This window comes from Lasioglossum baleicum, unplaced genomic scaffold (genome assembly GCF_051020765.1).
Source record: "Lasioglossum baleicum unplaced genomic scaffold, iyLasBale1 scaffold0027, whole genome shotgun sequence".
NCBI lineage: Eukaryota > Metazoa > Arthropoda > Insecta > Hymenoptera > Halictidae > Lasioglossum > Lasioglossum baleicum.
In genome coordinates this window covers 1009703-1035305 of record NW_027469087.1, presented here as the reverse complement: position 1 = coordinate 1035305, position 25603 = coordinate 1009703, and the positions used below count along the sequence as shown (strand labels likewise).

Here is a 25603-nt window from a genome sequence, read left to right as displayed (position 1 = left end):
CCGATTTTTATACATGTGCAAATACTCGTACACGCTGCATTGTATTTTTTTCCGCACGCGACAAGGAGGGGACAGAGGCGAGTTCCGGCTCGCGTCTGTCCCCTCCCCCCCGTCCCACCCCCCTGGTCGACCCGCATAAAACTTAAAAATATGATAAAATAAAATATAAAATCAATAAATGAAAACGTGTATAGATAAAATAGATAAAATAAAAGTCAATAAATAAATAAATAATAATAAGTAAATAAATACAATGGACAAAACACAACAAACATAAGAAGGGGGGCAAAATAAAGGGAAATAAAAGATAAAGATAAAATTTATAATATAGAATATAAAATATGTATAGAATAAAATGAAATATCATAAAATAAAAGGAGGGGGGTCGACCGGCAGGTCGCATCTTTGTAGAGGGGGGGAGGAGATTATTGCTCCACCTCGCCCCCGGCGACCTGACCACCCCGGGGGCGCCTTAACGGCCAGCCCCCCTTGGCGGCGGTGGAAGTACTAAGTAGTCCCACCGCCGCCATTACGTCTGCGACCCCTTACAGGGGGCCGTCCGCCTCGTCGGGGTTGCCCCGCCGATGCTAACCTCCTGGCGGAGAGGGGGTCGGCTTCCCTCTCCCTCTCCGATGCCTCCTTCTGCGTTATCACAATCTCGCAGAAGGAGGCAAACGCTGCTCTTGACCTCTCGCTCCCGATCATGTGGTCGACCACGACCGGCAACGAGAGGTCCATCCCAATAACGCCCCTTAGGTCTCTGCGCGGCGCCGACCACGCTGGACATTCTTCCAGCGTATGCCGCGCAGAGTCCTGGGCCTCCTCGCAGTGGTGGCACTGCGATCCTCCCAGTGCCAGTTATGAACACACAGTTTGAGGAAACGGCGGTATGCAGGTAATTTAACTTATGCGCATGCATTGCTGCAACTTGTGCTGTATAATTTAGAATTTTTGTTACCGCGCCATCCGATTTTTATACATGTGCAAATACTCGTACACGCTGCATTGTATTTTTTTCCGCACGCGACAAGGAGGGGACAGAGGCGAGTTCCGGCTCGCGTCTGTCCCCTCCCCCCGTCCAACCCCCCTGGTCGACCCGCATAAAACTTAAAAATATGATAAAATGAAATATAAAATCAATAAATGATAACGTGTATAGATAAAATAGATCAAATAAAAGTCAATAAATAAATAAATAATAATAAGTAAATAAATACAATGGACAAAACACAATAAACATAAGAAGGGGGGCAAAATAAAGGGAAATAAAAGATAAAGATAAAATTTATAATATAGAATATAAAATATGTATAGAATAAAATGAAATATCATAAAATAAAAGGAGGGGGGTCGACCGGCAGGTCGCATCTTTGTAGAGGGGGGGAGGAGATTATTGCTCCACCTCGCCCCCGGCGACCTGACCACCCCGGGGGCGCCTTAACGGCCAGCCCCCCTTGGCGGCGGTGGAAGTACTAAGTAGTCCCACCGCCGCCATTACGTATGCGGCCCCTTACAGGGGGCCGTCGGCCTCGTCGTGGTTGCCCCGCCGATGCTAACCTCCTGGCGGAGAGGGGGTCGGCTTCCCTCTCCCTCTCCGCTGCCTCCTTCTGCGTTATCACAATCACGCAGAAGGAGGCAAACGCTGCTCTTGACCTCTCGCTGCCGATCATGTGGTCGACCACGACCGGCAACGAGTTGTCCATCACAATAACGCCCCTTAGGTCTCTGCGCGGCGCCGACCACGCTGGACATTCTTCCAGCGTATGCCGCGGAGAGTCCTGGGCCTCCTCGCAGTGGTGGCACTGCGATCCTCCCAGTGCCAGTTATGAACACACAGTTTGAGGAAACGGCGGTATGCAGGTAATTTAACTTATGCGCATGCATTGCTGCAACTTGTGCTGTATAATTTAGAATTTTTGTTACCGCGCCATCCGATTTTTATACATGTGCAAATACTCGTACACGCTGCATTGTATTTTTTTCCGCACGCGACAAGGAGGGGACAGAGGCGAGTTCCGGCTCGCGTCTGTCCCCTCCCCCCCGTCCCACCCCCCTGGTCGACCCGCATAAAACTTAAAAATATGATAAAATAAAATATAAAATCAATAAATGAAAACGTGTATAGATAAAATAGATAAAATAAAAGTCAATAAATAAATAAATAATAATAAGTAAATAAATACAATGGACAAAACACAACAAACATAAGAAGGGGGGCAAAATAAAGGGAAATAAAAGATAAAGATAAAATTTATAATATAGAATATAAAATATGTATAGAATAAAATGAAATATCATAAAATAAAAGGAGGGGGGTCGACCGGCAGGTCGCATCTTTGTAGAGGGGGGGAGGAGATTATTGCTCCACCTCGCCCCCGGCGACCTGACCACCCCGGGGGCGCCTTAACGGCCAGCCCCCCTTGGCGGCGGTGGAAGTACTAAGTAGTCCCACCGCCGCCATTACGTCTGCGACCCCTTACAGGGGGCCGTCCGCCTCGTCGGGGTTGCCCCGCCGATGCTAACCTCCTGGCGGAGAGGGGGTCGGCTTCCCTCTCCCTCTCCGATGCCTCCTTCTGCGTTATCACAATCTCGCAGAAGGAGGCAAACGCTGCTCTTGACCTCTCGCTCCCGATCATGTGGTCGACCACGACCGGCAACGAGAGGTCCATCCCAATAACGCCCCTTAGGTCTCTGCGCGGCGCCGACCACGCTGGACATTCTTCCAGCGTATGCCGCGCAGAGTCCTGGGCCTCCTCGCAGTGGTGGCACTGCGATCCTCCCAGTGCCAGTTATGAACACACAGTTTGAGGAAACGGCGGTATGCAGGTAATTTAACTTATGCGCATGCATTGCTGCAACTTGTGCTGTATAATTTAGAATTTTTGTTACCGCGCCATCCGATTTTTATACATGTGCAAATACTCGTACACGCTGCATTGTATTTTTTTCCGCACGCGACAAGGAGGGGACAGAGGCGAGTTCCGGCTCGCGTCTGTCCCCTCCCCCCCGTCCCACCCCCCTGGTCGACCCGCATAAAACTTAAAAATATGATAAAATAAAATATAAAATCAATAAATGAAAACGTGTATAGATAAAATAGATAAAATAAAAGTCAACAAATAAATAAATAATAATAAGTAAATAAATACAATGGACAAAACACAACAAACATAAGAAGGGGGGCAAAATAAAGGGAAATAAAAGATAAAGATAAAATTTATAATATAGAATATAAAATATGTATAGAATAAAATGAAATATCATAAAATAAAAGGAGGGGGGTCGACCGGCAGGTCGCATCTTTGTAGAGGGGGGGAGGAGATTATTGCTCCACCTCGCCCCCGGCGACCTGACCACCCCGGGGGCGCCTTAACGGCCAGCCCCCCTTGGCGGCGGTGGAAGTACTAAGTAGTCCCACCGCCGCCATTACGTCTGCGACCCCTTACAGGGGGCCGTCCGCCTCGTCGGGGTTGCCCCGCCGATGCTAACCTCCTGGCGGAGAGGGGGTCGGCTTCCCTCTCCCTCTCCGATGCCTCCTTCTGCGTTATCACAATCTCGCAGAAGGAGGCAAACGCTGCTCTTGACCTCTCGCTCCCGATCATGTGGTCGACCACGACCGGCAACGAGAGGTCCATCCCAATAACGCCCCTTAGGTCTCTGCGCGGCGCCGACCACGCTGGACATTCTTCCAGCGTATGCCGCGCAGAGTCCTGGGCCTCCTCGCAGTGGTGGCACTGCGATCCTCCCAGTGCCAGTTATGAACACACAGTTTGAGGAAACGGCGGTATGCAGGTAATTTAACTTATGCGCATGCATTGCTGCAACTTGTGCTGTATCGTTTAGAATTTTTGTTACCGCCATCCGATTTTTATACATGTGCAAATACTCGTACACGCATAATTGTATTTTTTTCCGCACGCGACAAGGAGGGGACAGAGGCGAGTTCCGGCTCGCGTCTGTCCCCTCCCCCGGTCCCACCCCCCAGGTCGACCCGCATAAAACTTAAAAATATGATAAAATAAAATATAAAATCAATAAATGAAAACGTGTATAGATAAAATAGATAAAATAAAAGTCAATAAATAAATAAATAATAATAAATAAATAAATACAATGGACAAAAAACAACAAACATAAGAAGGGGGGCAAAATAAAGGGGAATAAAAGATAAAGATAAAATTTATAATATAGAATAAAATGAAATATCATAAAATAAAAGGAGGGGGGTCGACCGGCAGGTCGCATCTTTGTAGAGGGGGGAGTGGATTATTGCTCCACCTCGCCCCCCGCGACCTGCCCACCCCGGGGGCGCCTTAACGGCCAGCCCCCCTTGGCGGCGGTGGAAGTACTAAGTAGTCCCACCGCCGCCATTACGTCTGCGGCCCCTTACAGGGGGCCGTCGGCCTCGTCGTGGTTGCCCCGCCGATGCTAACCTCCTGGTGGAGAGGGGGTCGGCTTCCCTCTCCCTCTCCGCTGCCTCCTTCTGCGTTATCACAATCTCGCAGAAGGAGGCAAACGCTGCTCTTGACCTCTCGCTGCCGATCATGTGGTCGACCACGACCGGCAACGAGTTGTCCATCCCAATAACGCCCCTTAGGTCTCTGCGCGGCGCCGACCACGCTGGACATTCTTCCAGCGTATGCCGCGCAGAGTCCTGGGCCTCCTCGCAGTGGTGGCACTGCGATCCTCCCAGTGCCAGTTATGAACACACAGTTTGAGGAAACGGCGGTATGCAGGTAATTTAACTTATGCGCATGCATTGCTGCAACTTGTGCTGTATAATTTAGAATTTTTGTTACCGCGCCATCCGATTTTTATACATGTGCAAATACTCGTACACGCTGCATTGTATTTTTTTCCGCACGCGACAAGGAGGGGACAGAGGCGAGTTCCGGCTCGCGTCTGTCCCCTCCCCCCCGTCCCACCCCCCTGGTCGACCCGCATAAAACTTAAAAATATGATAAAATAAAATATAAAATCAATAAATGAAAACGTGTATAGATAAAATAGATAAAATAAAAGTCAATAAATAAATAAATAATAATAAGTAAATAAATACAATGGACAAAACACAACAAATATAAGAAGGGGGGCAAAATAAAGGGAAATAAAAGATAAAGATAAAATTTATAATATAGAATATAAAATATGTATAGAATAAAATGAAATATCATAAAATAAAAGGAGGGGGGTCGACCGGCAGGTCGCATCTTTGTAGAGGGGGGGAGGAGATTATTGCTCCACCTCGCCCCCGGCGACCTGACCACCCCTGGGGGCTCCTTAACGGCCAGCCCCCCTTGGCGGCGGTGGAAGTACTAAGTAGTCCCACCGCCGCCATTACGTCTGAGGCCCCTTACAGGGGGCCGTCGGCCTCGTCGTGGTTGCCCCGCCGATGCTAACCTCCTGGCGGAGAGGGGGTCGGCTTCCCTCTCCCTCTCCGCTGCCTCCTTCTGCGTTATCACAATCTCGCAGAAGGAGGCAAACGCTGCTCTTGACCTCTCGCTCCCGATCATGTGGTCGACCACGACCGGCAACGAGAGGTCCATCCCAATAACGCCCCTTAGGTCTCTGCGCGGCGCCGACCACGCTGGACATTCTTCCAGCGTATGCCGCGCAGAGTCCTGGGCCTCCTCGCAGTGGTGGCACTGCGATCCTCCCAGTGCCAGTTATGAACACACAGTTTGAGGAAACGGCGGTATGCAGGTAATTTAACTTATGCGCATGCATTGCTGCAACTTGTGCTGTATAATTTAGAATTTTTGTTACCGCGCCATCCGATTTTTATACATGTGCAAATACTCGTACACGCTGCATTGTATTTTTTTCCGCACGCGACAAGGAGGGGACAGAGGCGAGTTCCGGCTCGCGTCTGTCCCCTCCCCCCCGTCCCACCCCCCTCGTCGACCCGCATAAAACTTAAAAATATGATAAAATAAAATATAAAATCAATAAATGAAAACGTGTATAGATAAAATAGATAAAATAAAAGTCAACAAATAAATAAATAATAATAAGTAAATAAATACAATGGACAAAACACAACAAACATAAGAAGGGGGGCAAAATAAAGGGAAATAAAAGATAAAGATAAAATTTATAATATAGAATATAAAATATGTATAGAATAAAATGAAATATCATAAAATAAAAGGAGGGGGGGTCGACCGGCAGGTCGCATCTTTGTAGAGGGGGGGAGGAGATTATTGCTCCACCTCGCCCCCGGCGACCTGACCACCCCTGGGGGCTCCTTAACGGCCAGCCCCCCTTGGCGGCGGTGGAAGTACTAAGTAGTCCCACCGCCGCCATTACGTCTGCGGCCCCTTACAGGGGGCCGTCGGCCTCGTCGTGGTTGCCCCGCCTATGCTAACCTCCTGGCGGAGAGGGGGTCGGCTTCCCTCTCCCTCTCCGCTGCCTCCTTCTGCGTTATCACAATCTCGCAGAAGGAGGCAAACGCTGCTCTTGACCTCTCGCTGCCGATCATGTGGTCGACCACGACCGGCAACGAGTTGTCCATCCCAATAACGCCCCTTACGACATTCTTCCAGCGTATACCGCGCAGAGTCCTGGGCCTCCTCGCAGTGGTGGCACTGCGATCCTCCCAGTGCCAGTTATGAACACACAGTTTGAGGAAACGGCGGTATGCAGGTAATTTAACTTATGCGCATGCATTGCTGCAACTTGTGCTGTATAATTTAGAATTTTTGTTACCGCGCCATCCGATTTTTATACATGTGCAAATACTCGTACACGCTGCATTGTATTTTTTTCCGCACGCGACAAGGAGGGGACAGAGGCGAGTTCCGGCTCGCGTCTGTCCCCTCCCCCCGTCCAACCCCCCTGGTCGACCCGCATAAAACTTAAAAATATGATAAAATGAAATATAAAATCAATAAATGATAACGTGTATAGATAAAATAGATCAAATAAAAGTCAATAAATAAATAAATAATAATAAGTAAATAAATACAATGGACAAAACACAATAAACATAAGAAGGGGGGCAAAATAAAGGGAAATAAAAGATAAAGATAAAATTTATAATATAGAATATAAAATATGTATAGAATAAAATGAAATATCATAAAATAAAAGGAGGGGGGTCGACCGGCAGGTCGCATCTTTGTAGAGGGGGGGAGGAGATTATTGCTCCACCTCGCCCCCGGCGACCTGACCACCCCGGGGGCGCCTTAACGGCCAGCCCCCCTTGGCGGCGGTGGAAGTACTAAGTAGTCCCACCGCCGCCATTACGTATGCGGCCCCTTACAGGGGGCCGTCGGCCTCGTCGTGGTTGCCCCGCCGATGCTAACCTCCTGGCGGAGAGGGGGTCGGCTTCCCTCTCCCTCTCCGCTGCCTCCTTCTGCGTTATCACAATCACGCAGAAGGAGGCAAACGCTGCTCTTGACCTCTCGCTGCCGATCATGTGGTCGACCACGACCGGCAACGAGTTGTCCATCACAATAACGCCCCTTAGGTCTCTGCGCGGCGCCGACCACGCTGGACATTCTTCCAGCGTATGCCGCGGAGAGTCCTGGGCCTCCTCGCAGTGGTGGCACTGCGATCCTCCCAGTGCCAGTTATGAACACACAGTTTGAGGAAACGGCGGTATGCAGGTAATTTAACTTATGCGCATGCATTGCTGCAACTTGTGCTGTATAATTTAGAATTTTTGTTACCGCGCCATCCGATTTTTATACATGTGCAAATACTCGTACACGCTGCATTGTATTTTTTTCCGCACGCGACAAGGAGGGGACAGAGGCGAGTTCCGGCTCGCGTCTGTCCCCTCCCCCCCGTCCCACCCCCCTGGTCGACCCGCATAAAACTTAAAAATATGATAAAATAAAATATAAAATCAATAAATGAAAACGTGTATAGATAAAATAGATAAAATAAAAGTCAATAAATAAATAAATAATAATAAGTAAATAAATACAATGGACAAAACACAACAAACATAAGAAGGGGGGCAAAATAAAGGGAAATAAAAGATAAAGATAAAATTTATAATATAGAATATAAAATATGTATAGAATAAAATGAAATATCATAAAATAAAAGGAGGGGGGTCGACCGGCAGGTCGCATCTTTGTAGAGGGGGGGAGGAGATTATTGCTCCACCTCGCCCCCGGCGACCTGACCACCCCGGGGGCGCCTTAACGGCCAGCCCCCCTTGGCGGCGGTGGAAGTACTAAGTAGTCCCACCGCCGCCATTACGTCTGCGACCCCTTACAGGGGGCCGTCCGCCTCGTCGGGGTTGCCCCGCCGATGCTAACCTCCTGGCGGAGAGGGGGTCGGCTTCCCTCTCCCTCTCCGATGCCTCCTTCTGCGTTATCACAATCTCGCAGAAGGAGGCAAACGCTGCTCTTGACCTCTCGCTCCCGATCATGTGGTCGACCACGACCGGCAACGAGAGGTCCATCCCAATAACGCCCCTTAGGTCTCTGCGCGGCGCCGACCACGCTGGACATTCTTCCAGCGTATGCCGCGCAGAGTCCTGGGCCTCCTCGCAGTGGTGGCACTGCGATCCTCCCAGTGCCAGTTATGAACACACAGTTTGAGGAAACGGCGGTATGCAGGTAATTTAACTTATGCGCATGCATTGCTGCAACTTGTGCTGTATAATTTAGAATTTTTGTTACCGCGCCATCCGATTTTTATACATGTGCAAATACTCGTACACGCTGCATTGTATTTTTTTCCGCACGCGACAAGGAGGGGACAGAGGCGAGTTCCGGCTCGCGTCTGTCCCCTCCCCCCGTCCAACCCCCCTGGTCGACCCGCATAAAACTTAAAAATATGATAAAATGAAATATAAAATCAATAAATGATAACGTGTATAGATAAAATAGATCAAATAAAAGTCAATAAATAAATAAATAATAATAAGTAAATAAATACAATGGACAAAACACAATAAACATAAGAAGGGGGGCAAAATAAAGGGAAATAAAAGATAAAGATAAAATTTATAATATAGAATATAAAATATGTATAGAATAAAATGAAATATCATAAAATAAAAGGAGGGGGGTCGACCGGCAGGTCGCATCTTTGTAGAGGGGGGGAGGAGATTATTGCTCCACCTCGCCCCCGGCGACTTGACCACCCCGGGGGCGCCTTAACGGCCAGCCCCCCTTGGCGGCGGTGGAAGTACTAAGTAGTCCCACCGCCGCCATTACGTATGCGGCCCCTTACAGGGGGCCGTCGGCCTCGTCGTGGTTGCCCCGCCGATGCTAACCTCCTGGCGGAGAGGGGGTCGGCTTCCCTCTCCCTCTCCGCTGCCTCCTTCTGCGTTATCACAATCACGCAGAAGGAGGCAAACGCTGCTCTTGACCTCTCGCTGCCGATCATGTGGTCGACCACGACCGGCAACGAGTTGTCCATCACAATAACGCCCCTTAGGTCTCTGCGCGGCGCCGACCACGCTGGACATTCTTCCAGCGTATGCCGCGGAGAGTCCTGGGCCTCCTCGCAGTGGTGGCACTGCGATCCTCCCAGTGCCAGTTATGAACACACAGTTTGAGGAAACGGCGGTATGCAGGTAATTTAACTTATGCGCATGCATTGCTGCAACTTGTGCTGTATAATTTAGAATTTTTGTTACCGCGCCATCCGATTTTTATACATGTGCAAATACTCGTACACGCTGCATTGTATTTTTTTCCGCACGCGACAAGGAGGGGACAGAGGCGAGTTCCGGCTCGCGTCTGTCCCCTCCCCCCCGTCCCACCCCCCTGGTCGACCCGCATAAAACTTAAAAATATGATAAAATAAAATATAAAATCAATAAATGAAAACGTGTATAGATAAAATAGATAAAATAAAAGTCAATAAATAAATAAATAATAATAAGTAAATAAATACAATGGACAAAACACAACAAACATAAGAAGGGGGGCAAAATAAAGGGAAATAAAAGATAAAGATAAAATTTATAATATAGAATATAAAATATGTATAGAATAAAATGAAATATCATAAAATAAAAGGAGGGGGGTCGACCGGCAGGTCGCATCTTTGTAGAGGGGGGGAGGAGATTATTGCTCCACCTCGCCCCCGGCGACCTGACCACCCCGGGGGCGCCTTAACGGCCAGCCCCCCTTGGCGGCGGTGGAAGTACTAAGTAGTCCCACCGCCGCCATTACGTCTGCGACCCCTTACAGGGGGCCGTCCGCCTCGTCGGGGTTGCCCCGCCGATGCTAACCTCCTGGCGGAGAGGGGGTCGGCTTCCCTCTCCCTCTCCGATGCCTCCTTCTGCGTTATCACAATCTCGCAGAAGGAGGCAAACGCTGCTCTTGACCTCTCGCTCCCGATCATGTGGTCGACCACGACCGGCAACGAGAGGTCCATCCCAATAACGCCCCTTAGGTCTCTGCGCGGCGCCGACCACGCTGGACATTCTTCCAGCGTATGCCGCGCAGAGTCCTGGGCCTCCTCGCAGTGGTGGCACTGCGATCCTCCCAGTGCCAGTTATGAACACACAGTTTGAGGAAACGGCGGTATGCAGGTAATTTAACTTATGCGCATGCATTGCTGCAACTTGTGCTGTATAATTTAGAATTTTTGTTACCGCGCCATCCGATTTTTATACATGTGCAAATACTCGTACACGCTGCATTGTATTTTTTTCCGCACGCGACAAGGAGGGGACAGAGGCGAGTTCCGGCTCGCGTCTGTCCCCTCCCCCCCGTCCCACCCCCCTGGTCGACCCGCATAAAACTTAAAAATATGATAAAATAAAATATAAAATCAATAAATGAAAACGTGTATAGATAAAATAGATAAAATAAAAGTCAACAAATAAATAAATAATAATAAGTAAATAAATACAATGGACAAAACACAACAAACATAAGAAGGGGGGCAAAATAAAGGGAAATAAAAGATAAAGATAAAATTTATAATATAGAATATAAAATATGTATAGAATAAAATGAAATATCATAAAATAAAAGGAGGGGGGTCGACCGGCAGGTCGCATCTTTGTAGAGGGGGGGAGGAGATTATTGCTCCACCTCGCCCCCGGCGACCTGACCACCCCGGGGGCGCCTTAACGGCCAGCCCCCCTTGGCGGCGGTGGAAGTACTAAGTAGTCCCACCGCCGCCATTACGTCTGCGACCCCTTACAGGGGGCCGTCCGCCTCGTCGGGGTTGCCCCGCCGATGCTAACCTCCTGGCGGAGAGGGGGTCGGCTTCCCTCTCCCTCTCCGATGCCTCCTTCTGCGTTATCACAATCTCGCAGAAGGAGGCAAACGCTGCTCTTGACCTCTCGCTCCCGATCATGTGGTCGACCACGACCGGCAACGAGAGGTCCATCCCAATAACGCCCCTTAGGTCTCTGCGCGGCGCCGACCACGCTGGACATTCTTCCAGCGTATGCCGCGCAGAGTCCTGGGCCTCCTCGCAGTGGTGGCACTGCGATCCTCCCAGTGCCAGTTATGAACACACAGTTTGAGGAAACGGCGGTATGCAGGTAATTTAACTTATGCGCATGCATTGCTGCAACTTGTGCTGTATCGTTTAGAATTTTTGTTACCGCCATCCGATTTTTATACATGTGCAAATACTCGTACACGCATAATTGTATTTTTTTCCGCACGCGACAAGGAGGGGACAGAGGCGAGTTCCGGCTCGCGTCTGTCCCCTCCCCCGGTCCCACCCCCCAGGTCGACCCGCATAAAACTTAAAAATATGATAAAATAAAATATAAAATCAATAAATGAAAACGTGTATAGATAAAATAGATAAAATAAAAGTCAATAAATAAATAAATAATAATAAATAAATAAATACAATGGACAAAAAACAACAAACATAAGAAGGGGGGCAAAATAAAGGGGAATAAAAGATAAAGATAAAATTTATAATATAGAATAAAATGAAATATCATAAAATAAAAGGAGGGGGGTCGACCGGCAGGTCGCATCTTTGTAGAGGGGGGAGTGGATTATTGCTCCACCTCGCCCCCCGCGACCTGCCCACCCCGGGGGCGCCTTAACGGCCAGCCCCCCTTGGCGGCGGTGGAAGTACTAAGTAGTCCCACCGCCGCCATTACGTCTGCGGCCCCTTACAGGGGGCCGTCGGCCTCGTCGGGGTTGCCGCTGCCTCCTTCTGCGTTATCACAATCTCGCAGAAGAAGGCAAACGCAGCTCTTGACCTCTCGCTGCCGATCATGTGGTCGACCACGACCGGCAACGAGTTGTCCATCCCAATAACGCCCCTTACGACATTCTTCCAGCGTATGCCGCGCAGAGCCCTGGGCCTCCTCGCAGTGGTGGCACTGCGATCCTCCCAGTGCCAGTTATGAACACACAGTTTGAGGAAACGGCGGTATGCAGGTAATTTAACTTATGCGCATGCATTGCTGCAACTTGTGCTGTATCGTTTAGAATTTTTGTTACCGCCATCCGATTTTTATACATGTGCAAATACTCGTACACGCAGCATTGTATTTTTTTCCGCACGCGACAAGGAGGGGACAGAGGCGAGTTCCGGCTCGCGTCTGTCCCCTCCACCGGTCCCACCCCCCAGGTCGACCCGCATAAAACTTAAAAATATGATAAAATAAAATATAAAATCAATAAATGAAAACGTGTATAGATAAAATAGATAAAATAAAAGTCAATAAATAAATAAATAATAATAAGTAAATAAATACAATGGACAAAAAACAACAAACATAAGAAGGGGGGGCAAAATAAAGGGGAATAAAAGATAAAGATAAAATTTATAATATAGAATAAAATGAAATATCATAAAATAAAAGGAGGGGGGTCGACCGGCAGGTCGCATCTTTGTAGAGGGGGGGCAGGGGATTATTGCTCCACCTCGACCCCCGCGACCTGCCCACCCCGGGGGCGCCTTAACGGCCAGCCCCCCATGGCGGCGGTGGAAGTACTAAGTAGTCCCACCGCCGCCATTACGTCTGCGGCCCCTTACAGGGGGCCGTCGGCCTCGTCGGGGTTGCCCCGCCGATGCATACATCCTGGCGGAGAGGGGGTCGGCTTCCCTCTCCCTCTCCGCTGCCTCCTTCTGCGTTATCACAATCTCGCAGAAGAAGGCAAACGCAGCTCTTGACCTCTCGCTGCCGATCATGTGGTCGACCACGACCGGCAACGAGTTGTCCATCCCAATAACGCCCCTTACGACATTCTTCCAGCGTATGCCGCGCAGAGCCCTGGGCCTCCTCGCAGTGGTGGCACTGCGATCCTCCCAGTGCCAGTTATGAACACACAGTTTGAGAAAACGGCGGTATGCAGGTAATTTAACTTATGCGCATGCATTGCTGCAACTTGTGCTGTATCGTTTAGAATTTTTGTTACCGCCATCCGATTTTTATACATGTGCAAATACTCGCACACGCAGCATTGTATTTTTTTCCGCACGCGACAAGGAGGGGACAGAGGCGAGTTCCGGCTCGCGTCTGTCCCCTCCACCGGTCCCACCCCCCTGGTCGACCCGCATAAAACTTAAAAATATGATAAAATAAAAGATAAAATCAATAAATGAAAACGTGTATAGATAAAATAGATAAAATAAAAGTCAATAAATAAATAAATAATAATAAGTAAATAAATACAATGGACAAAACACAACAAACATAAGAAGGGGGGGCAAAATAAAGGGGAATAAAAGATAAAGATAAAATTTATAATATAGAATATAAAATATGTATAGAATAAAATGAAATATCATAAAATAAAAGGAGGGGGGTCGACCGGCAGGTCGCATCTTTGTAGAGGGGGGGAGGGGATTATTGCTCCACCTCGCCCCCCGCGACCTGCCCACCCCGGGGGCGCTTTAACGGCTAGCCCCCCTTGGCGGCGGTGGAAGTACTAAGTAGTCCCACCGCCGCCATTACGTCTGCGGCCCCTTACAGGGGGCTGTCGGCCTCGTCGGGGTTGCACCGCCGAAGCTAGCCTCCTGGCGAAGAGGGGGTCGGCTTCCCTCTCCCTCTCCGCTGCCTCCTTCTGCGTTATCACAATCTCGCAGAAGGAGGCAAACGCTGCTCTTGACCTCTCGCTGCCGATCATGTGGTCGACCACGACCGGCAACGAGAGGTCCATCCCAATAACGCCCCTTAGGTCTCTGCGCGGCGCCGACCACGCTGGACATTCTTCCAGCGTATGCCGCGCAGAGTCCTGGGCCTCCTCGCAGTGGTGGCACAGCGATCCTCCCAGTGCCAGTTATGAACACACAGTTTGAGGAAACGGCGGTATGCAGGTAATTTAACTTATGCGCATGCATTGCTGCAACTTGTGCTGTATCGTTTAGAATTTTTGTTACCACCATCCGATTTTTATACATGTGCAAATACTCGTACACGCTGCATTGTATTTTTTTCCGCACGCGACAAGGAGGGGACAGAAGCGAGTTCCGGCTCGCGTCTGTCCCTTCCACCGGTCCCACCCCCCTGGTCGACCCGCATAAAACTTAAAAATATGATAAAATAAAATATAAAATCAATAAATGAAAACGTGTATAGATAAAATAGATAAAATAAAAGTCAATAAATAAATAAATAATAATAAGTAAATAAATACAATGGACAAAAAACAACAAACATAAGAAGGGGGGCAAAATAAAGGGGAATAAAAGATAAAGATAAAATTTATAATATAGAATAAAATGAAATATCATAAAATAAAAGGAGGGGGGTCGACCGGCAGGTCGCATCTTTGTAGAGGGGGGGAGGGGATTATTGCTCCACCTCGACCCCCGCGACCTGCCCACCCCGGGGGCGCCTTAACGGCCAGCCCCCCTTGGCGGCGGTGGAAGTACTAAGTAGTCCCACCTCCGCCATTACGTCTGCGGCCCCTTACAGGGGGCCGTCGGCCTCTTCGGGGTTGCCCCGCCGATGCTAACCTCCTGGCGGTGAGGGGGTCGGCTTCCCTCTCCCTCTCCGCTGCCTCCTTCTGCGTTATCACAATCTCGCAGAAGGAGGCAAACGCAGCTCTTGACCTCTCGCTGCCGAACATGTGGTCGACCACGACCGGCAACGAGTTGTCCATCCCAATAACGCCCCTTACGACATTCTTCCAGCGTATGCCGCGCGGAGTCCTGGGCCTCCTCGCAGTGGTGGCACTGCGATCCTCCCAGTGCCAGTTATGAACACACAGTTTGAGGAAACGGCGGTATGCAGGTAATTTAACTTATGCGCATGCATTGCTGCAACTTGTGCTGTATCGTTTAGAATTTTTGTTACCGCCATCCGATTTTTATACATGTGCAAATACTCGTACACGCTGCATTGTATTTTTTTCCGCACGCGACAAGGAGGGGACAGAGGCGAGTTCCGGCTCGCGTTTGTCACCTCCCCCGGTCCCACCCCCCTGGTCGACCCGCAAAAAACTTAAAAATATGATAAAATAAAATATAAAATCAATAAATGAAAACGTGTATAGATAAAATAGATAAAATAAAAGTCAATAAATAAATAATAATAAGTAAATAAATACAATGGACAAAAAACAACAAACATAAGAAGGGGGGCAAAATAAAGGGGAATAAAAGATAAAGATAAAATTTATAATATAGAATAAAATGAAATATCATAAAATAAAATGAGGGGGGTCGACCGGCAGGTCGCATCTTTGTAGAGGGGGGAGTGGATTATTGCTCCACCTCGCCCCCCGCGACCTGCCCACCCCGGGGGCGCCTTAACGGCCAGCCCCCCTTAGCGGCGGTGGAAGTACTAAGTAGTCCCACCGCCGCCATTACGTCTGCGGCCCCTTACAGGGGGCCGCCGGCCTCGTCGGGGTTGCCCCGCCGATGCTAACCTCCTGGCGGGGAGGGGGTCGGCTTCCCTCTCCCTCTCCGCTGCCTCCTTCTGCGTTATCACAATCACGCAGAAGGAGGCAAACGCTGCTCTTGACCTCTCGCTGCCGATCATGTGGTCGACCACGACCGGCAACGAGTTGTCCATCCCAATAACGCCCCTTAGGTCTCTGCGCGGCGCCGACCACGCTGGACATTCTTCCAGCGTATGCAGCGGAGAGTCCTGGGCCTCCTCGCAGTGGCGGCACTGCGATCCTCCCAGTGCCAGTTATGAACACACAGTTTGAGGAAACGGCGGTATGCAGGTAATTTAACTTATGCGCATGCATTGCTGCAACTTGTGCTGTATCGTTTAGAATTTTTGTTACCGCCATCCGATTTTTATACATGTGCAAATACTCGTACACGCTGCAGTGCATTTTTTTCCGCACGTGACAAGGAGGGGACAGAGGCGAGTTCCGGTTCGCGTCTGTCCCCTCCCCCGGTCCCACCCCCCTGGTCGACCCGCATAAAACTTAAAAATATGATAAAATAAAATATAAAATCAATAAATGAAAACGTGTATAGATAGAATAGATAAAATAAAAGTCAATAAATAAATAAATAATAATAAGTAAATAAATACAATGGACAAAAAACAACAAACGTAAGAAGGGGGGGCAAAATAAAGGGGAATAAAAGATAAAGATAAAATTTATAATATAGAATAAAATGAAATATCATAAAATAAAAGGAGGGGGGTCGACCGGCAGGTCGCATCTTTGTAGAGGGGGGGCAGGGGATTATTGCTCCACCTCGACCCCCGCGACCTGCCCACCCCGGGGGCGCCTTAACGGCCAGCCCCCCTTGGCGGCGGTGGAAGTACTAAGTAGTCCCACCGCCGCCATTACGTCTGCGGCCCCTTACAGGGGGCCGTCGGCCTCGTCGGGGTTGCCCCGCCGATGCTAACCTCCTGGCGGAAAGGGGGTCGGCTTCTCTCTCCCTCTCCGCTGCCTCCTTCTGCGTTATCACAATCTCGCAGAAGAAGGCAAACGCAGCTCTTGACCTCTCGCTGCCGATCATGTGGTCGACCACGACCGGCAACGAGTTGTCCATCCCAATAACGCCCCTTACGACATTCTTCCAGCGTATGCCGCGCAGAGTCCTGGGCCTCCTCGCAGTGGTGGCACTGCGATCCTCCCAGTGCCAGTTGTGAACACACAGTTTGAGGAAACGGCGGTATGCAGGTAATTTAACTTATGCGCATGCATTGCTGCAACTTGTGCTGTATCGTTTAGAATTTTTGTTACCGCCATCCGATTTTTATACATGTGCAAATACTCGTACACGCAGCATTGTATTTTTTTCCGCACGCGACAAGGAGGGGACAGAGGCGAGTTCCGGCTCGCGTCTGTCCCCTCCACCGGTCCCACCCCCCTGGTCGACCCGCATAAAACTTAAAAATATCATAAAATAAAATATAAAATCAATAAATGAAAACGTGTATAGATAAAATAGATAAAATAAAAGTCAATAAATAAATAAATAATAATAAGTAAATAAATACAATGGACAAAAAACAACAAACATAAGAAGGGGGGGCAAAATAAAGGTTAATAAAAGATAAAGATAAAATTTATAATATAGAATAAAATGAAATATCATAAAATAAAAGGAGGGGGGTCGACCGGCAGGTCGCATCTTTGTAGAGGGGGGCAGGGGATTATTGCTCCACCTCGACCCCCGCGACCTGCCCACCCCGGGGGCGCCTTAACGGCCAGCCCCCCTTGGCGGCGGTGGAAGTACTAAGTAGTCCCACCGCCGCCATTACGTCTGCGGCCCCTTACAGGGGGCCGTCGGCCTCGTCGGGGTTGCCCCGCCGATGCTAGCCTCCTGGCGGAGAGGGGGTCGGCTTCCCTCTCCCTCTCCGCTGCCTCCTTCTGCGTTATCACAATCTCGCAGAAGAAGGCAAACGCAGCTCTTGACCTCTCGCTGCCGATCATGTGGTCGACCACGACCGGCAACGAGTTGTCCATCCCAATAACGCCCCTTACGACATTCTTCCAGCGTATGCCGCGCAGAGTCCTGGGCCTCCTCGCAGTGGTGGCACTGCGATCCTCCCAGTGCCAGTTATGAACACACAGTTTGAGGAAACGGCGGTATGCAGGTAATTTAACTTATGCGCATGCATTGCTGCAACTTGTGCTGTATCGTTTAGAATTTTTGTTACCGCCATCCGATTTTTATACATGTGCAAATACTCGTACACGCTGCATTGTATTTTTTTCCGCACGCGACAAGGAGGGGACAGAAGCGAGTTCCGGCTCGCGTCTGTCCCTTCCACCGGTCCCACCCCCCTGGTCGACCCGCATAAAACTTAAAAATATGATAAAATAAAATATAAAATCAATAAATGAAAACGTGTATAGATAAAATAGATAAAATAAAAGTCAATAAATAAATAAATAATAATAAGTAAATAAATACAATTGACAAAAAACAACAATCATAAGAAGGGGGGCAAAATAAAGGGGAATAAAAGATTGTTGTAAACTCTAGTTATGAAAGGGATGAAACGGAAGGTAGTGCGAGAGAGTGTTGAGGCAGAATGAACTAATAAAATATATTTAAAAAGACAACAGGAAAATACAGATGGAGAAACGATGTGAAATGTTCTAATGAAAAATGAGTGAGTACGGTCGGTGTGAAAGCGCAAGTATCGCGAGTCAACCGGGCGTAATGAACGTGTAAACATTAGCGCGTGTCAGTATGTCAGACTAGAACTTGCGAGAATTCGCCGATGAGCGCACATACATCTCTTTTATACCCGCGTGGGCCATCGGTGTTGGAAGGATTAAGGAGTGGGGACTTTAAAATTACACAGGTAGGATCGCAGCAACGTTCGTTAGGTTAATGACCTCATAAACGGTGCTGCGGAGGAGACAACGGACTAGGGGAACGGAATCGGAATAAGGAAAACACGATGCGATGGCCCACGATACAATTCGACGGGTTCAATGACTGCTTCGATCCGGCGAGGTTTACATCGGCGGTCGATCACCTCGCCGGTTGTTGTCACTTGTCGCAGCGATGAGCAAAAACTCACGATCGCGTTCTTCTGGCGCACCGATGTCGATTGTGTACGAAATAAATACATATAATACGGTCGCTTTGACGTTAATGAGAAAAACGGACTTTAGGTTTTTGAACATTCCGCCCGCCTTCGGCAGTCGCCGAATACAATAGACGATGAACAGAGTATAAATACGGACTGAAAAATAATCAAATGAGAATCGCAAATGAAGAACGAATGAATATAATCGAAAATAAATAGCACAATTAGTGTTCTGATTCGCGGTACAAGGGAACGATTTTCGTGATGGGGCGTTTAAATTGACTTGTCGCGGTTCGTACGGTAACGACTCGAATAAGCCCGTCGGATCCCGGATGTACCTCTGTAACACGAGCTAATGGCCACTTGCAAGGGGGTGTCAGCTCCGACTTGAGTAGAACCAACTCCCCGATGGTCAGTGATGGATGCCTGGTGGTCCATTTTTTCCGCGTCTGGAGCTGGTGCAGGTATTCACTGGACCAGCGGCGCCAGAAATGCTCTACCCGTTGTTGTTGCTGTTGCCATCGGGAGAGTCGGTGCGTCGGGACGTCCTGCAGCGTTGGTTCGGGCACGGCCAACAGGGGTTCTCCAATAAGGAAATGTCCTGGCGTCAGGGGACTGAGGTCCTCTGGATCGTCGGTCAGCGCCTGCAGTGGGCGTGAGTTGAGGCAAGCCTCCACCTGACAGAGAACGGTGGTGAGCTCCTCGAACGTCAGAGTTGCGTCGCCGATGACGCGCCGCAGATGATGTTTGACGGAGCGGACAGCAGCTTCCCACAGTCCACCAAAGTGTGGTGCGGCGGGTGGAATGAATTTCCATTGCACACCGTTATTGGACATGTGGTGGGAGATGGCCGCTGCCTCCTTGGACGAGGCGGTGAACAATCGTCGCAGCTCCTGGTCTGCTCCGACAAAGTTGGTCCCGCAGTCACTGCTCAGTGTGGAACACAGGCCGCGCCGACCGGAGAAACGGCGGAAGGCAGCTAGGAAGGCGGAGGTTGAGTAGTCGGAGACAGCTTCGATGTGTACGGCTCGAGTGCTGAAACAGACAAAAATCGCAACGTAACCTTTGGTCGCTTTGTGTCCTCGTCCTGCCGTCGTCCGGATGAGCATCGGGCCAGCATAGTCAACGCCGGTGTGGAGAAAAGGTCGCGCCGGAGTCACTCTTGTGGAGGGGAGGTCACCCATCATTTGCTTCTTCGTTGCCGCCCGCCATCGAAGGCATACGATGCATCGGGAGATGCACTGTTTCACCATTCGTCGGCCTTGTGGAACCCAAAATCGTTGACGAATGGAGGCCAGCGTGAGTTGCACTCCTCCATGCAGGGTGCGCCGGTGGTGATGGCCGATGACAAGACGGGTGAGGGGGGACTCCGGAGCCAAAATGATCGGGTGCTGCTCGTCGAAAGATAGCAGCGAATGTTTCAGGCGACCTCCAACGCGTAGAACGCCTTGGTCATCCAGAAATGGTGCCATCGCACGGAGTGGAGACGACCGTCCGACCGTACCACCGGTGGACACTGCGGTGATGACATCAGAGTAATCGCAGCGCTGGGCAAGTTGGATCACGCGAAGCTCTGCCTGTCGTAGCTCGTCTGGTCGTAACTCCAGACTTTGTGAACCTCTACATGATATGTTTCGCCATCGTAAACACCAGGCGGCGATTCTTAGGAGGCGATCGAAGGACGAGTATCGTAGGAGAAGCGGAGGTGCGACAGGGATGCTGGTGTGGAGAGATGCTGCTGTGGCCTTTTCTTCTTCTGTTGTGATGAAAGCAGGGAGGGCTGAGTCCCACGTACAGGGTGGACTGATCAGCCATCCGGGACCGTGCCACCAAAGCGGATGGTCGCGCAACTGGGCGGATGATGTTCCTCGCGAGGCGCAGTCCGCCGGGTTGTCCTTCGTGCCCACATGGTGTAGGCGAACGTCTGGAACGGTAGTCTGAAACTCAGAGACGCGGTTGGCGACGTACGTGTTCCAGCGGAACGGCTCGCCTCGTAACCATGCTAGCGCGACGGTAGAGTCTGACCACAGGTGCACCTCGTCGACGGTGATCCGCTGCTCTCGGCGAATGTGGGAGAGTAGTCGAGCTCCTAATACAGCAGCGCAAAGTTCGAGCCGAGGTAGAGACACGACCTTCAGTGGCGCAGTCTTCGATTTTGCCACTAACAGCGAGGCGGAGGCGGTCTTAGTGGTGTCCTCGATGCGGAGATACGCCACTGCAGCGAAGGCCTTCTGACTTGCATCGACGAAAATATGCAGGTGACTGGACGACTGTTCGCTGGTCACTCCGATCCACCGTGAAACGCGAATCTCAGCCAAGGTGGGCATCTCGGTGATTATGTCCTTCCACTGCTCCGTCGCCAGGGGGGGAAGCACGTCGTCCCATCCCAGCTGCTCTTTCCAGAGCTGTTGCATCAGGATCTTGCCTCGGATGACGAAAGGCGCTAACCAGCCAAGGGGATCGAATAATTTTGCTATCTGCGACAGGACATGGCGCTTGGTAAGTATGGGGAAGGAGCTGGGAAGTTTCACGGAGAAGGAAAGGTCGTCCGTGTCGGGATGCCATGTGAGTCCCAGTGCGCTGCAGCCTAGCTCGGGGTGCCACGGCAAAGAAGACGACGTTGCCAGAGAATCAGATGGCAACTTGGATAACAGGGCAGAACGATTGGCGTTCCACTTCTTCAGGGTGAATCCGCCCGCCCTGCAAAGTCCAATTATGCTCTTCTGCACTTGTAACGCCTCGTAGGTGGTGTCTGCCCCCGACAGTATGTCATCTACGTAGGTGGATTCCTGTAGGAGGGTGGCGCCGATCGGAAACCGTGCTCCTTCATCCTTAGCAAGTTGGAGGAGCGTCCGGATGGCGAGGTAAGGAGCGCAGGTCAGACCATACGTGACCGTGGTAAGATGGTGAGGGATGATGGGCTGGTCAGGACTGTCTCTCCACAGGATCCGTTGGTAGTCCCAGTCGTCACGATGGATCTTGATCTGCCGGTACATCTTCTCGATGTCGGCGATGAAAGCAACTCGGTGTCGCCTCCACCGAAGTAGGACGTCCATCAGATTCAACTGTAATTTAGGACCAGCTGATAGGTGGTCATTCAACGACGTGCCGATGGACGACTTCTTAGACCCGTTGAAGACGACCCTCAGTTTGGTGGAGGAGTCCGTGACCTTCATCACCCCATGATGAGGCAGATAGAAATGGGGGCGATGCGTGACCCAATCTTCTTCCGGAACTGGCTGCATATGCCCGAGGTCCCGATAATCCGCCATGAACTGGTTGTAGGCCATCCGTAGCAGGTGATTTCCGTGGAGTCGTCGCTCGTTGGCCAATAGAATTTTCCTGGCTGCGCCGTGTGTCTCTCCCAGGACCTGCGAATGGTTGTTAAGACACAATCTCACCACGTATCTGCCATCGTCCTCTCGAGTGTGGGTGCTTGCGAACATGGAGTCGCAGGCTGCTTCCTCGCTGGACATTGGTGTGTCCGAAGTTGAAACCTCCTCCTGTTCCCAGAACCGTTGAACCAGAGATGTCAAATCGACGATGGTGCAAGCGTGGGTGAAGGCAGTTGATGAGGACGAACCCGATCTCGTGGTGGGACCTGACAGAATCCAGCCGAAGATTGTTTCCTGCGCGATCGGCATGCGGCGGCCACCACGACGAATTCCGTCTAAAATGATCGTCGGGTACACGTCTGCTCCCAACAAGAGTTCGATCGGCTGCGTGGACGTTGTGTCAGGATCAGCTAGCGTGAGCCCTGCGATGTGAGGCCATGTATGAGACCCATGATGTCCTGGTGGACGGTAGTGCGTGAGGCGTGGCAAAATGAGCGCCTCCACGGTGCGGCAGATGGACGACTGGTCTCGAGGTGCGATCGTAAGCGTGGCCTTGCCTCGCACCGTTGCTGTAGGATTTGCACCAGCTCCCACGACAACATGCGAGCAGGATGTCCTCGAGGCTCGCAGGGTTTGCACCAGTGATTCGCTGACCAGTGTCACCTCGGAGCATGGATCTATGAGGGCTCGGACAGTACGGACCCGACCATGCGCCCCCACAGAAATGAGAGCTGTGGCGAGTATGACTGCAGCTGGGTCGTTCTGACGCTCTGAACCGTTGGAGGTGACCATGCTATTCACCTTCGTAGAACCTGTCCCACGTATGGCGTCGTGGAGTGTAGTGTGGTGCGGTTGCGCACACTGATGACACGTGTGTGTGGTTCGACACGCGTTGGTCTCATGTCGTCCAAGGCAGTTCTGGCAAAGCGCGGAGGACTTGACCCATTTCAATCGTTCCTGTGGCGATTTTCCCTTGTATGCCTGACAGAAATAGATCGGGTGCCTGCCCTGGCAAAGTGAGCAAGCTGTCCGCTTCTGGACGACGTCGGTGTCGGTAGAGGTGTGATGCGTCTTGACCTTGGTCGTTGTAACTCGAGGTGCAGATCGCCGTGTCCCAGCTCGCGTCTCTATGGCCTCCAGTGTTCGGACCGTCTTCTCGAGAAACTCGAGCAGCTCAGAGAATGCGGGTGGGTCCGTTCTGCTGCCTAGCGACCGCTCCCAGTGCTTAAGTGTGTGGTCATCTAAAATGCGCACGACGTACTGGACCATCCAGAATGATGTGTCGTCGACGGGGATGTCCAGAGAGTTCAAGTTCGACGACACATTACACATGCAGTTCAGGATCCGTGTGAGCTCTCCGGCAGTGTGGGTGCGGCACTCGGTCATGCTGAACAGCAGCTCGAACTGGGCATCGACGAGAAGCCTTCGATTCTCATATCGGTGTTCCAACAACTCCCACGCCCGAGGGAAATTGCGACCTGAGATTGGAACACGTTGGATGAGTTGAGCGGCTTCTCCGCTCAGGCTTGCAGTCAGGTAATGGAACCGCTCTGCGTCGCTCCAGGAGTTGTTTTCCAGTACGAGAGTCGTGAAAAGATCTCTGTAGCGAATCCACTCATGATAGATCCCTGTGAAGGTGGGCAGGTCTGCCTGGGGGAGCGTGGACTGGGACACATGCACCTGGATGGGCGAGGTGTTCGCTGGTGCTGCGATATCGTCGCCGTTGGCACCGTCGATCTGTCGAACTTCCGCCGGTGAACAGGGGTTAGGTATCGAAGTGTCACCGGTCATCGACTTCCTGGACGAATCGAGATCCTCGAACCACTCCATCAATTCGCCCCTCTGCAGACAGTATGCCTCTTCTCCGGCGCCAAAGATGTCCAGGGAGAAGTAGTCCCCTTTGCGGTCATCCTCCGTGGCGGCATGGCGAATGCTCACGTCGTTGTCTTGGAACTCCTTCCAACGGGCGTCCAGATTCCGCAACTGGACCTCGTTGATAGCCTTCGTGACTTTGGCCTTGCCCAGCTTGCGGACGTTGTCACCAGTGCGAGCCATACGTCCATGCAGCACTTGTTGATCGGCACACAATGTCTCCATGATGAGATGAATGAGAATGAGACGAGGAGAAGGATGGATGATCGTAGAAGGCGATGGCGTCAGCGAAACGATGGAGTGTGCAAGGAGAAAGAGAGGGTGGTAGGATAGACTGTATGTACGGATTCAGAAGAAATCCGGCTCGAAGGACCAAAATGTTGTAAACTCTAGTTATGAAAGGGATGAAACGGAAGGTAGTGCGAGAGAGTGTTGAGGCAGAATGAACTAATAAAATATATTTAAAAAGACAACAGGAAAATACAGATGGAGAAATGATGTGAAATGTTCTAATGAAAAATGAGTGAGTACGGTCGGTGTGAAAGCGCAAGTATCGCGAGTCAACCGGGCGTAATGAACGTGTAAACAGTAGCGCGTGTCAGTATGACAGACTAGAACTTGCGAGAATTCGCCGATGAGCGCACATACATCTCTTTTATACCCGCGTGGGCCATCGGTGTTGGAAGGATTAAGGAGTGGGGACTTTAAAATTACACAGGTAGGATCGCAGCAACGTTCGTTAGGTTAATGACCTCATAAACGGTGCTGCGGAGGAGACAACGGACTAGGGGAACGGAATCGGAATAAGGAAAACACGATGCGATGGCCCACGATACAATTCGACGGGTTCAATGACTGCTTCGATCCGGCGAGGTTTACATCGGCGGTCGATCACCTCGCCGGTTGTTGTCACTTGTCGCAGCGATGAGCAAAAACTCACGATCGCGTTCTTCTGGCGCACCGATGTCGATTGTGTACGAAATAAATACATATAATACGGTCGCTTTGACGTTAATGAGAAAAACGGACTTTAGGTTTTTGAACAAAGATAAAGATAAAATTTAGAATATAGAATAAAATGAAATATCATAAAATAAAAGGAGGGGGGTCGACCGGCAGGTCGCATCTTTGTAGAGGGGGGGAGGGGATTATTGCTCCACCTCGACCCCCGCGACCTGCCCACCCCGGGGGCGCCTTAACGGCCAGCCCCCCTTGGCGGCGGTGGAAGTACTAAGTAGTCCCACCGCCGCCATTACGTCTGCGGCCCCTTACAGGGGGCCGTCGGCCTCGTCGGGGTTGCCCCGCCGATGCTAACCTCCTGGCGGAGAGGGGGTCGGCTTCCCTCTCCCTCTCCGCTGCCTCCTTCTGCGTTATCACAATCTCGCAGAAGAAGGCAAACGCAGCTCTTGACCTCTCGCTGCCGATCATGTGGTCGACCACGACCGGCAACGAGTTGTCCATCCCAATAACGCCCCTTACGACATTCTTCCAGCGTATGCCGCGCAGAGCCCTGGGCCTCCTCGCA

The 25603-nt window shown here is 50.6% G+C and overlaps 1 protein-coding gene across 1 annotated transcript in view; it reads right to left on the bottom strand.

The window, feature by feature from the left end:
- LOC143219378 (uncharacterized) overlaps positions 1–24303 on the bottom strand; it is a 148509-nt gene extending 124206 nt beyond the window's left edge. The window contains exons 1-3 of the mRNA XM_076445393.1: positions 19171–24303; positions 18802–18925; positions 18637–18706 (exon numbers count right to left, since the gene is read on the bottom strand). Coding sequence (XP_076301508.1) covers positions 18637–18706; positions 18802–18925; positions 19171–24303 — 5327 coding nt within the window. The remainder of the gene's footprint in view (positions 1–18636; positions 18707–18801; positions 18926–19170) is intronic.
- Positions 24304–25603: the final 1300 nt, after the last annotated feature.